Source organism: Solanum tuberosum, unplaced genomic scaffold (assembly GCF_000226075.1).
Source record: "Solanum tuberosum cultivar DM 1-3 516 R44 unplaced genomic scaffold, SolTub_3.0 scf00135, whole genome shotgun sequence".
NCBI classification, from domain to species: Eukaryota; Viridiplantae; Streptophyta; class Magnoliopsida; order Solanales; family Solanaceae; genus Solanum; species Solanum tuberosum.
The window spans coordinates 224612-237613 of NW_006239059.1; the positions used below are offsets into that span (position 1 = coordinate 224612).

Genomic DNA, 13002 nt, shown 5'->3' on the forward strand with positions numbered 1-13002 from the left:
TTTACGAAAATGGTCATAACTCCCTCATCCTAACTCGGAATGAGGTGAAACCAATTGCATTGGAAAGCTAACTTGTAGAGGTTTAATTTAATAGGTAGCGGCCCTTCCAGTTCCTTGTGTGCTAAGAGATATGCCCCTTTAAAGTTGACCCTGAAAATCGCATTTTTTGCGATTTTCGAATTTTGATACGATTGTTCTAAAATTCGGGTTAGACCCATTTCCTACTCAATTTGACCCCACGAATAAGAATATGAAGTCGAATTTCCGAAATCATGCACGGATTTTGAGATATATGGAAATTACAATTATAGGTGTTTCCGAAGCACATTTTCGACATTTTGGGGTCGTTTCAAACATGTAGAAACTCACATCCCGAACTGAGGCAGATTAAGGAATACACTAAAAAGGAGACAGAACAAGGGCCAAAAGGTAACAACAATGAAGAGCAGGGCAATGAATTTGCAACAAGAAGGAGAAAAGTTATTCGGAGATATTGGAAACCCATTAACATACAAGAGTCAAGAGACAGGGAGGTTGAACAAGAAGCTGGAGTACAAAGAAAGTCAGACAAAAACATTAATACTGATAATGCTTTTGCTGCACTAGCTGAGAAGAAATAAGAGAGGCCACCGGAGGAATCTACTGGGGGAAATGATATTAATGATAAAACTAGTGAAGTCAAGAGTCAGAGGGAAGCTAATAAAGGTCATCATCACTCATCCATAAAAGAGTGGATAACTAATGTTTTTGCCAATTATCCAGGAAAGGGAGGGGGTGACACTAGTAGCTTTAACAGCACCACAGAGCAGGACAATACCAATAATGCAGAAAAAAACATAATGGGGAATTAATGGACGAACATTTGGGGCATAATGATCAACAGTCACAAGGAATGATAGATATAAGGATTGGAGAAGGAGAAAAATAATTGATGATTGGTCCTGCAAAGAAAATTTCAGAGGAGATCAATCTTCATCAGATAAATATAAAAGAATCAGGGGTTGTTGCAGTAGTGAAGGCCACATATAAAGAAGAGTAAGACAGGTTACTAATGGAAAAACTAGTTGAGGCTGATTACCAAACTTCCCTTCAAATTGCAGTTCCATTTGTTGGAGAAAGACTTTCTTGTGAAGCAATACTAGATCCAGATATACCAGCAGCAGAGAAGTAATAGGTCAACAATAATGATTTATAGTGCCAAATCAGCCCCTATGGAGAAACTACACATACTAGTATCACATCAAAGTCAAGAGGATATGATGGTGTAGAGCAAAGATACCAATGAGTTCATAGAAGATAATAATGAAGTGAATAGTGATCAAAATGTAGTGGTGGTATGTAAAGAGGCTGGACTCTCTCCTTTAGTTTTATCGAAAGACAAAAAAGGTAAAAATAAAAAGGAGGTTGAAGTTCAACCAACAAGAATACATGCCAAGATAGTGGTAAAGCCATCAATTAGATGATAATGAAAGCACTCATTTGGAACATAAGGTCTATGCGAACTCAAAATACATTCCACAGAGTTCAAATGCTACACATACATCATAAATTATTCTTAATTGCTTTGCCAGAACCATTTCAAGGTACTAGGAAAATACAAAATTTTAAGAGGAGATTAGGGATGAATTATGTGAACTACAACTCAAATGGAAAGATATGGGTATTTATAAGAGATCATATTCAGGTAGGGGTGATCTCAGATAATGATCAGCAAATCGCTCTTCAGCTCACATTGGAAGATGGACAACAATTGCTTACTACTATGATATATGCCAAATGTTCAGCATAGGAGATGATAGAACTTTGGAATGACTTGTATTACATTAATGATCAATACTCGATGGTAGGGGGAGACTACAATGTAATTCTGAGGGAAGATGAAAAGATAAGAGGTCTTCATGTTTATATCCAAAGATATGAGGACTTTGCTTTTTGTATCAATTCTTGTGGCCTGTTTGATATAAATTTCTCTGGCAGCCCATTTAATTAGTGGAATGAAAGATCTGATGGAGAATGTATATTTAAAAGATATGATAAAGTGTTAATCAATCAGAAGCTACAAGATGTACTTGGCAACTTGGAACTGCAACACCTAGCTAGAACTGGATCTGACTAATCACCATTACTACTAAAATATGGAGGTCAGAACCAGAATTTTATAAAACTATTCAGGTATTTAAGATTTTTGATTGACAAGGCAGAATTTAAAGATGTGGTGAAGGCTAGCTGGAATGAAGTTCACTCTGATGATGTTTTACTACAATGGAAGTTAAGATCTAAAAGCACAAAAATGTCCTTATCCAAATGGAGTAGGGAACAATTTGGTGATATCTTCAAATAACTACATATCAGAGAAGAAATAGCTAAGATGAAGGAGGATTTATATGAGTAAAATCTTGCATCATCTAATAGAGCTATTCTACAGCAAGCTTATGCTGAATATAAGGTGTACTTACACTATGATGAGGAGTTTTGAAGGCAGAAGGCAAGTATTCAATGACATTTAGAGGGAGATAGGAACATCAAATATTTTCATGGCTTGGTAAGAGGCAGGAGGAAAAGATTGAATATTCAGAGAATACTGAAAACTGATGGTCAGTGGGCCCAAGGAGAGGATGAAGTGGCAGTTAAAGCAATAAGTTTCTTTCAGAAACAATTTTCTGGAACCAACGTGTAAAGTGACTTTTCCCTCTTACAGAACATTCGCCCTCTGGTGACTATTTAAGAAAATGATCTCCTACAGGCAATACCTGAGGAAAATAAGATTAAAAAAATAGTCTTTGAGCTTAATGGGGAGCATATATGTGGTCTAGAGGGTTTTACATGACACTTCTTTCAGGCTTGTTGGGAGATAGTTGGAGCAGATATTGTGGATATTGTTTAATCATTTTTCCAGGGAAACACCCTTCCTAAATCTATTACTCACACTAATTTGGTTTTATTGCCTAAGAAGGAGATCATTCAAACCTTCTCAGACTTAAGACCAATTAGTCTAAGTAATTTCATAAATAAGGTGATCTCTAGAACATTACATGATAGACTTGAAGACTTATTACCAAGAATAATTTCTGTAAATCAGTCTGGATTTGTGAAGAGTGGAAGCATCTCAGAAAATGTACTATTAGCACAAGAAATTATCACAGATATCAAAAAAAGAGGTAAGCCAGCCAATGTTGTGATGAAGCTAGACATGGCTAAATCTTATGATAGGGTGAATTGGAATTTCCTACTGAAAGTACTTGAACATATGGGCTTTAACTCAGTGGTGGTTGATATGATTTGAAGACTGATAGCCAACAACTGGTACTCTATTCTAATTAATGGCCAGACACATGGTTTTTTTCATTCCTCTAGAGGGGTGAAGTAGGGGATCCTCTATCACCTGCTTTATTTATAATCACTATAGAAGTGCTCACCAGAGCACTAAACCAATTGTTTTATAATACTGAATTCAAAGGATATGGGATGCCAAAGTGGAGTGAGAGGTTAAATCATATTGCTTATGCAGATGATACAATCATATTTGCTGCTACTGAGAAGAAATCTATTGATCTTATTATGTATACTTTGAAGGAGTATGAAAACCAATCAGGGTAAAAGATCAATAAAGATAAGAGCCACTTCTACATGTTTAATATAGCTGGTAATGCTCTTATACAGGCAGTGGAGGAAACTATTGTAAGAGGTAATTTCCCCATAATTTATTTAGGATGACCTATTAGTCATGCAAAGATGAAGTAATCTCATTTTAATGAACTGATTAAAACTGTTCAAAATAAGTTGAAAGTCTGGAAAAGTAAGTTCATGTCCTTTAGTGGTAAGGTTGTACTGATCAATCATGTGTTGCAAAGTATTCTTATTTACTTATTATCAGTGTTAGTGCCACCAAAATGTGTAGTTAAGGACCTTCATAGAATGTTTGCAAAGTTTCTTTGGAACTTCAAAGAAAATGGCAAGTCAAAGCACTGTATAGCATGGATGGCATTTGTCTACCTAAAGAGGAAGGGGGTCTTGGGTTCAAATCTCTATTTGATGTGTCCAAAGCTGTTTTTGCAAAACTATGGTGGAATTTTAGAACAAAAAATTCACTATGGTCCCAGTTTATGTGGAATAAGTATTGTAAGAGGTATAGACCCTAAGTGGTGGAATGGAAAGGTGGATCTCAAGTTTGAAAGATGATGTTAATGGCCAGAGATAGTTTTGATCAAGAAATATGGTGGGAACCTAGATGTGGTCATGCTAGCTTATGGTATGATAATTGGACACAATTTGGAGCTTTACACTATATTATGCCTATTGATCATGTTATTCCTGAGAACCTGGAAGAAGTTAATCAGCTCAGATTGGATGGAAGATGGAATGTAAACCTGATGAATGAACTTTTTGATAAAGATATTTGTGATCATGTAAAAGCTATATTGGGTCATACTCAACATGTAGAGGAGAGGGACAAGCAGTGGTGGATGCCCAACGGTAAAAGAAACTTTTCAGTAAAGAGTGCATGTGATATTATCAGAAGCAGGAAGGATCCTCAAAAAGATATATTATTTATATGGGAGAAAGGCCTACTTTTCAAAATATCTTTTCTGATGTGGTGGATATGGTTTAAGAGGATTCCAATAGGAGAAGTCCTAGTTAGGTGCAGGATTGTTGATTCCATTGAGTGTTGTTGTTGTAACAGTCAGGAACATGAATATTTTAACCACCTATTTATAACATGTCCTGATGCTAATTATTTATGGAAGTTGTTTGCAGCAGCAATGGGCATGCAAGGTCCATTCCGTCAGATGAGACAGACAAAGGACCGTGCAGCTAAATTAACACCTCTGTGTAGAGCCATGCCATCTTTAATCATTTGGCAATTGTGGAAAAGGAGAAATATAGTCTTACATGGGGAAGTATCACTAGACATGCAATGGTGTTGGAGATCAATAGAAATGTATACTTCATGGCAAGAGCAAAGTACCCTTGGTTGGTAGAAATGCCTAACACCTGGCCAGAGATTGTACAATTTCTGGAAAGTTATACACCTCTAATAAGAACCAAGGTGATACGGTGGAAGTGCCCTGAGGGAAGAAGATACAAATGTAACTCTGATGCTTCTTGTCAAGTCAACCATGACATGTGTTCCAAGGCATTTTGCATAAGAGATGGTTATGGAGATTTGGTTTATGCTAAAGCTAGCAAGTTGGAGTTTTGTTCAGTATTAAAGGCTAAAGTTAAAGGATTTAAAGATGGTTTATTTTATTGCTTAAGCCATAATATTTTACCTCTGATAATGGAAACAAATTCGTTAATCATTACGAAGATCTTGGATGAGAATTGGGAAGTTCCTTGGCTTATTTCAGCAGACATAAGGGAGATCAAGGAAGCTATGCTCAATAAAGAAGTGGCAGTGGGTCAAACATTTCGAGAAGGGAATTCACCGGCAGACTTCTTAACTAATTTTATTGTTGATTTTGCAGGTGAAGATATCCAGTTTAATCATACTAATGAACTACCAAATCAGGCAAAAACTTTACTACAGTTGGACAAGCAAGGAGCACCAATTCTCAGACTCAAGAAAGGACAAAACAATCAATTTAAGCATTCACGATGAAGACAAATGTGCAAAATAAGTACTCAAGGACTGTAAGATCGAATGGGCAACACATGGAATCTCTAAACAAATAACAAGGCATATTGTTTGAGGGTTACCTCGGTCTAACATCTTGAAGGATTGAGTTGATCTAAACCACGACTTGAGGCAGTGGTATCATTTATGTGGAGCTCAGCCTGCACAAGTTATGGAAAAGGTTAACACAACTCTCTGAGGTAATTTCTTTGTCACAAGGGAAGGGGCATACCTGATTTGTTGGGTTTGAAGCCAAGCTGGGGGCGGAAGAAGTCTTTAATGAAGTCGAATTCATGGCAGTAGTGAGACTTGGTACTGCCGAAGTGAATCTTGCCTAAGCTCGTGGATACATGCTTCGAAGCCGGCAAAAAAGGTAAGGCAAACTGGAGCTTCACTGAATCGAATTTAAAGATGAAAGGCGTGAGGATCTTGGTCCTTCTCTAAAGACTTCCCTTTTCTTTAGATTTGTTATTTTCTTTGTCTGGAATTTGCAATTCCTTTTTGTTCGTCTGGGGCTGTCTTAATCAAGCCTGTATTTTTCTCCTTTATTAATAAATGGACCATTGGTCCAAGTTGAAAAAAGAAGAAGAAATACTTCATTTCATTTATCAATGATCACCAAATTCGGATCCAAGCTTGGAGAAGTACAATATTAATTTTGTTTTTGAGCAAGCAAATGCCCTCCAATGTCTATTTTATATCTTCTACTATGCAATAATGAATAATTCTTAGATTTATCCCAATTGGGTAAAAATAATAATACACAATTATACAAATCTCAATTTTTCATTAAAACCTTCCAAAGGAAGTATCTTCAACATCAAGTTTGTTTTTGCCCTTAAACTTTCGTCTTTCACTTGCACTGCATCGGTGGAATGCCGATGCAGTTTCGTCCAGTGTTAATTGAGGTGCTGCTTCATCTTTTTCTATCCCAATGATGCCTGCATTTGGATCGGTAGATCATCGAAGACACTGATGTTTCTAGACAATTTGTCCTTTTCTAGTCGGTGTTGAGCCAGTGGAACGCCTATGCATTTTTTTGGACGTCAATTCCTCACCGATGTATTTCAATAATGTTTTGTGCCAAATCATTCATTCTTCATTTTCCAAGAAATTCTTGCACACAAGACAAGAGAACAATGGCCTAAAATTTTCTTCATTAGCGATAAAACATAACACTAATTCATGAATAAGAGTCTAATATTGATAAAATACCAACTCATCACATGTTAGCGGACTTTTTTCTAACCCAATTTTCAATTTTGTAGGTACTCAAAGATTAACATCTACTAATTCTATACAAGAGATCCCAAATGAAGGAAAACTATAATAATCATGGACTAGAATCAAGTTTCAGTATTAGGATAACAAAATGTCAAAACAGGAAATCGAGGATGCTTCAATAACATTATCATATATTTTATTTTAACTAAACTAACTATCTAATAAGTACATAAAAGAGGTTCAATAATTAAGAAGAAGTTTGCTGGAAGCAGATGACACTTACTATGTTAAGTGTGAAAATTGAATTTGGATTTGGATATGAATTTTTTTCTGTTCTTTAGTAGTGGTATTAGCTCTCCGTGATCTCAACCCGTTGAAAAAGAAATTTACGTAGAAAATAGTTCAATTTACATCGTTTATCATTAAAAAAAGAAGGAAAAATATCTTTTTTTATGAATATTTAAAGAACATGTTTGATATAATAGAGTTGACGAAGTCTTCTTTTGATTGGATTTCATGGTGTTTGTGAGACTTGGTGAACGTCTTTGTATGAAATCATCCAAAACTCAATCTAAGACAAATTTTTTGTTCCTGTAAACACAATGATATATTCAAATATTTTTATTTCTCTCTCAGCCTCTCGATCTTTGTCAACATTGAGCTGCTAAGTTTAGAAGATAAAGAACAAGAATTTTCCTTGGTGAAGTAATAATGCAGAATCTACTTAGTATCAGAAGCAAAGATTACTTGAGCTCCTTGTTGATGCCACTGCTTCAAATCAGGACTCCAATGGCTCAGCCGGATGTGGTGGTGAAAGGAGATTAAGCTCTCGTAAGTTTTCCTTTTAGTCTCTATATCTTTCCAATCCCCCACCCCCCACTTTTTAGTTAATTGGGTATTTCTAAGGTCGAGCCAAACTTAAGGGCAACTCCCACACATATCTTAAAACACCTTAATACTTTGTTAAATAATTATCACCTACACTTAATTAAAATAACTTAAATCACTACAATTTAATTTTTAATTTTTTTCATCCCCTTAATTCAAAATTCCCAAATAAGTGGGGGATAACAAAAAGCAAGTGGACAAATAATTATGCTAGCAACTCAATTATATTTTATATAATATTGTAGTCATATTATGAAAGAGTAAGTGGAGGATGACAATAAAGTGTTTAAAACGTATCTCCTCTAATTTTCTCTCTTTTGTTTATATCAACCCACTAAAGGCCCATTGTAGATAGTACTCTGGCCCATTTTAGGCTGGCTGCGGCCCATGAAGAGAGGTATATACCTTCGCACAATGCTTAACCTCAGCTTATCATAGCGGCAGAATTGTAAGGTCTCACAATACTCGCCGCCTACTTCTCTATTCTCAGTAAGTGACCATTTCCTCTCTCTCGTCTCGCTACGTTCATATTTTCTACCTTCCGATTCCGAGTTTCTACCATTTGATCTATGCTGTGATTTGATTTTATCGGGTAAAAATCATTTGAAATGAATATTTTTATGAAATATGTTAGGTGACTTTTATCTAGATCTAGTCCAGATCTGCTGTTTGTTTGTAGTTATGTTTGTTAATGGATATATGTTATTATTAATGTGGTGAAATATTTTAGCCGTAAGTCAAATCTTATTGATTCATTTGATGTTGCGTTTGAGAATGTTGAGAGGTTTTTGATGTTTTTGTATATATGTGTGTGTGTGTTTAGTTCATGTTAATACTCCGGAAGCTCTTTGCTCTTCATCTGTTTAAACTGTTTCATTTCTGATGATTTCCTTTTAGAAACAATATATCTGTGTATGTGTTTGTGAGCCCGCGTGTATACATGTGCTTATATGTGTTTGTGTGTATATATGTATTCTCTGTGTATGTCCGTCTTAAATTAAGATGTTCATAATACGGAGATATGCATCTAATAGATGCAACTCTGCAAGTATAATGGTGGACAAGTGGTTGTAATCGGTCTAAAATTTGAACATCAAACCTTCTGTTTCTGCTGTGTGGTTCTAGAAGCTTAATATCTTGTTGATCAGTGATTTTGTGTTTATTTGTGGAGTCGTGACTTACTTGAAATTATCACAGTTTAGGTATTGACCTTCTAACTTTTAACCATATCTCCTGCTGTTGTGTGCGCTTATATTCCATTAAGTAGGAGTGATTTTTCTGTAAACTTCAGAGTCATGTGATATATTCTGTATGGATCTCTTGAATTAGCTTGTTTTTTTAGTTGGTGACTCGGTCATATGGATTTTCACTCTGGGAGAATAAAGTGTGTTTTGATTGATGTTTAACATTTGCTGTGGTTTTAAATGGCAGGAAAAGGAAGTAATTCTTAGTTACCACAACAAACATTCAAGATGGTGAAGTTCACAGCTGAAGAGCTTCGAAGGATTATGGACTTCAAGCATAACATTCGTAATATGTCTGTTATTGCTCATGTGGACCATGGTAAGCAACTATACAAATATTAGTACATTGGTAGTCTAAATTCTTTGTTGTAAAATTGTTATCCATGTCAAATGGAAGGAAACTTAAATTATGATTCCTTGTGATAACCTGGAATCAATCTGGGCACTGAAACCACCTTATATATTTTTGGGGTGGTACTGTTTGCTTAATATTGTTTCTTTGGTTTTCTTCTATTCTTTGGTAATAGGGTACCATCTATGGTTTTAACTTATCAGATGATTTGGAGTTTCTAATTTCCATGATATATTTAATCTGACAGGAAAATCTACCCTTACTGATTCTCTGGTGGCGGCTGCTGGTATCATTGCTCAGGAAGTTGCAGGTGATGTCAGGATGACAGATACACGTGCAGATGAGGCTGAGCGTGGTATCACCATCAAGTCCACTGGTATTTCACTTTACTACGAGATGACTGATGAATCCTTGAGGAACTTCAAGGGAGAGAGAAATGGGAACGAGTACCTCATCAACCTCATCGATTCACCTGGGCACGTCGACTTCTCATCTGAAGTGACTGCTGCTCTTCGTATTACTGATGGTGCGCTTGTTGTGGTTGATTGTGTGGAAGGCGTCTGTGTCCAGACAGAGACTGTGCTCCGTCAGGCCCTTGGTGAAAGGATTCGTCCTGTCTTGACAGTTAACAAGATGGACAGGTGTTTCCTTGAACTTCAGGTTGATGGTGAGGAGGCCTATCAGACGTTCCAAAGAGTTATTGAGAACGCTAATGTTATCATGGCTACATATGAGGATCCCCTTCTTGGTGATGTCCAGGTTTATCCTGAGAAAGGTACCGTTGCTTTCTCCGCTGGGTTGCATGGGTGGGCTTTCACTCTCACCAATTTTGCCAAGATGTATGCTTCCAAATTTGGCGTTGACGAGTCTAAGATGATGGAAAGGCTGTGGGGTGAGAACTTTTTTGACCCTGCCACCAAAAAGTGGACCACCAAAAACAGCGGGACAGCTTCGTGCAAGCGTGGGTTTGTTCAATTCTGCTATGAGCCAATCAAGCAGATTATCAACACTTGCATGAATGATCAGAAAGATAAGCTCTGGCCTATGTTGCAGAAGCTTGGTGTAACCATGAAATCTGATGAAAAAGATTTAATGGGCAAGGCACTGATGAAGCGTGTGATGCAGACCTGGCTTCCTGCAAGTACTGCTCTTCTTGAAATGATGATATATCATCTTCCATCTCCTGCCATAGCTCAAAGATACCGTGTGGAAAACCTGTACGAAGGACCCCTTGATGATGCTTATGCCAATGCCATCAGGAACTGTGACCCAGAAGGCCCACTTATGCTGTATGTATCCAAGATGATTCCAGCATCTGACAAGGGTAGGTTCTTTGCTTTTGGTCGTGTCTTTGCTGGGAAGGTTTGTACTGGTATGAAGGTTAGAATCATGGGTCCTAACTATGTTCCTGGTGAAAAGAAGGATCTATATGTTAAGAATATCCAGCGAACTGTTATTTGGATGGGCAAGAGGCAAGAAACTGTCGAGGATGTTCCCTGTGGTAACACTGTTGCCATGGTTGGTTTGGATCAATATATTACCAAGAATGCAACATTGACCAATGAAAAGGAAGTCGATGCCCACCCGATCAGAGCAATGAAGTTTTCTGTCTCACCAGTCGTGCGTGTTGCTGTTCAGTGCAAGGTTGCATCTGACCTTCCCAAGCTTGTTGAAGGGTTGAAACGTCTGGCTAAGTCTGATCCTATGGTTGTTTGTTCTATTGAAGAATCTGGAGAGCATATTATTGCTGGTGCTGGAGAACTCCACCTTGAAATCTGTCTGAAGGATTTGCAGGATGACTTTATGGGCGGTGCTGAAATTATAAAATCTGATCCTGTTGTGTCCTTCCGTGAGACAGTCCTTGAGAAGTCTACTCGAACTGTGATGAGCAAGTCCCCTAACAAGCATAACCGTTTGTACATGGAGGCTAGACCAATGGAGGAAGGGCTTGCTGAGGCTATTGATGACGGACGCATTGGCCCTAGGGATGACCCCAAGGTTCGTTCCAAGATCTTGGCTGAGGAGTTTGGTTGGGACAAAGATCTTGCAAAGAAGATTTGGTGCTTTGGTCCTGAGACAACTGGTCCCAATATGGTGGTGGATATGTGTAAGGGAGTTCAGTACCTGAATGAAATTAAGGATTCTGTTGTTGCTGGTTTCCAGTGGGCTTCCAAGGAAGGTGCATTGGCTGAAGAGAACATGAGAGGTATTTGCTTTGAAGTCTGTGATGTTGTTCTTCATTCTGATGCTATTCACAGGGGTGGTGGGCAAGTTATTCCCACTGCTAGGAGGGTTATCTATGCTTCTCAGCTTACTGCCAAACCCCGCCTGTTGGAACCCGTTTACCTCGTGGAAATTCAGGCTCCGGAGCAAGCCCTCGGTGGTATCTATAGTGTTCTGAACCAGAAGCGTGGACACGTGTTTGAGGAGATGCAGAGGCAAGGAACTCCTCTTTACAACATCAAGGCTTACCTTCCTGTTGTTGAGTCTTTTGGATTTTCAGGTACCTTGAGAGCTGCTACTTCAGGTCAAGCATTCCCACAATGTGTGTTTGATCATTGGGAAATGATGTCATCCGACCCATTGGAAGTTGGCTCACAAGCTAATCAACTCGTCCTTGATATCCGCAAGAGGAAGGGTTTGAAGGAACAGATGACCCCTCTATCCGAGTTTGAGGACAAGCTGTAAGCTTGTGGAAGTTTCAACTTGGCAGAGGTTTTTGATGGACACTTTTGCTTAATCGGATCTGCATTAGTTTTGTTTTACATTTTTCTGTGTTTTGGCAGTATGTTTTACCATTTTCTATGTAGGAGTTTGAACCGAAAGTGAGCTATTTTGTTACTTCATTTATGTCATTTACAGAGACAAAAATCTTGCCCTTGGTGTTTTCAAAAGTGGTATTTTAGTTCTTTTAACAATTCCTTTTGTGGCTTTTTACTTTCCCCAACCCCACAAATGTTTCCAACTTTGCTTGTGTAGTCTAAGTGTGTTGATGTCGCATTATCTGTAATTGTTTGTTTCCTCAGTACACTGCAACTTTGAACTGTGGTTAGCTTCTTATAGGAATTACCTGTGTGCTCAATTATGGCTGTTGTGATTCTCTGTGTTATGACAATAGACTTGTTGCTTGCTACCCAGATTAAATGTATAAGAAACAACCATGGTGGATAAGATTTACACTGCAGTTAACAGCACTTGCAAGATTGGTTGGTTAAATCTCTATGTAGCATAGCTAGAGGGCAAGAAATTCCAGTTCTTAGCTGACGAAGATTATGTTATCTTCTCGAGTAACTGGATGAAAGTCGTTAGATAATGTGGCAGAAGACTTTGATGGACTTAGTTCGTTGCCAATTAGAGATCCATGGGTGGGGTTGAAAGTTGTTGTCATCATGAATTCTGTGTGGGTACAGCCAAGGAAGAGAACTTTGTACTTATGTTGATTCTGAGGATTTTGAAAGAGATGGATATGAAATGTAGGGATTATTTGTGGGGAAGCCAAGAGAATAAACGAAAAAGTAGCGCTAATGCCATAGGAGAAAATGTGTATGCCAAAAAAGAATGAAGGTCTGAACATCAAGAGCTGCAAACTGTGGAATATAGCCTCAATTAGAAAATTGCTATAGCAGTTGGCTTGCAAGACAGAGTCACTATGGATAAGACAAGTGCGTGAAATCTATATG

The 13002-nt window shown here is 37.7% G+C and overlaps 1 protein-coding gene and 1 long non-coding RNA gene across 2 annotated transcripts; one reads left to right on the plus strand and one right to left on the minus strand.

Annotated features, from left to right (window-relative positions):
• Window positions 1-953: 953 nt before the first annotated feature.
• Window positions 954-6179, minus strand: LOC102596334 (uncharacterized). The gene is made up of 3 exons (XR_367584.2): window positions 5847-6179; window positions 5698-5775; window positions 954-1138 (listed from the first exon to the last, which is right to left on the minus strand). It is a non-coding gene; the product is annotated as an uncharacterized lncRNA (long non-coding RNA).
• A 1932-nt stretch (window positions 6180-8111) lies between these two features.
• Window positions 8112-12368, plus strand: LOC102596567 (elongation factor 2). The gene is made up of 3 exons (XM_006351527.2): window positions 8112-8215; window positions 9158-9289; window positions 9570-12368. The coding sequence occupies exons 2-3, from the start codon at window positions 9199-9201 to the stop codon at window positions 12008-12010; spliced, it is 2532 nt and encodes an 843-aa protein (XP_006351589.1). The 5' UTR covers window positions 8112-8215; window positions 9158-9198; the 3' UTR covers window positions 12011-12368.
• Window positions 12369-13002: the final 634 nt, after the last annotated feature.

Bases quoted from the DNA above. Each gene is read 5' to 3' on its own strand.
- LOC102596567 (XM_006351527.2), top strand. From the start codon at position 9,199: ATGGTGAAGTTCACAGCTGAAGAGCTTCGAAGGATTATGGACTTCAAG. The intron at 9,290-9,569 runs GTAAGCAACTAT...TTAATCTGACAG, and splicing joins TATTGCTCATGTGGACCATG to GAAAATCTACCCTTACTGAT.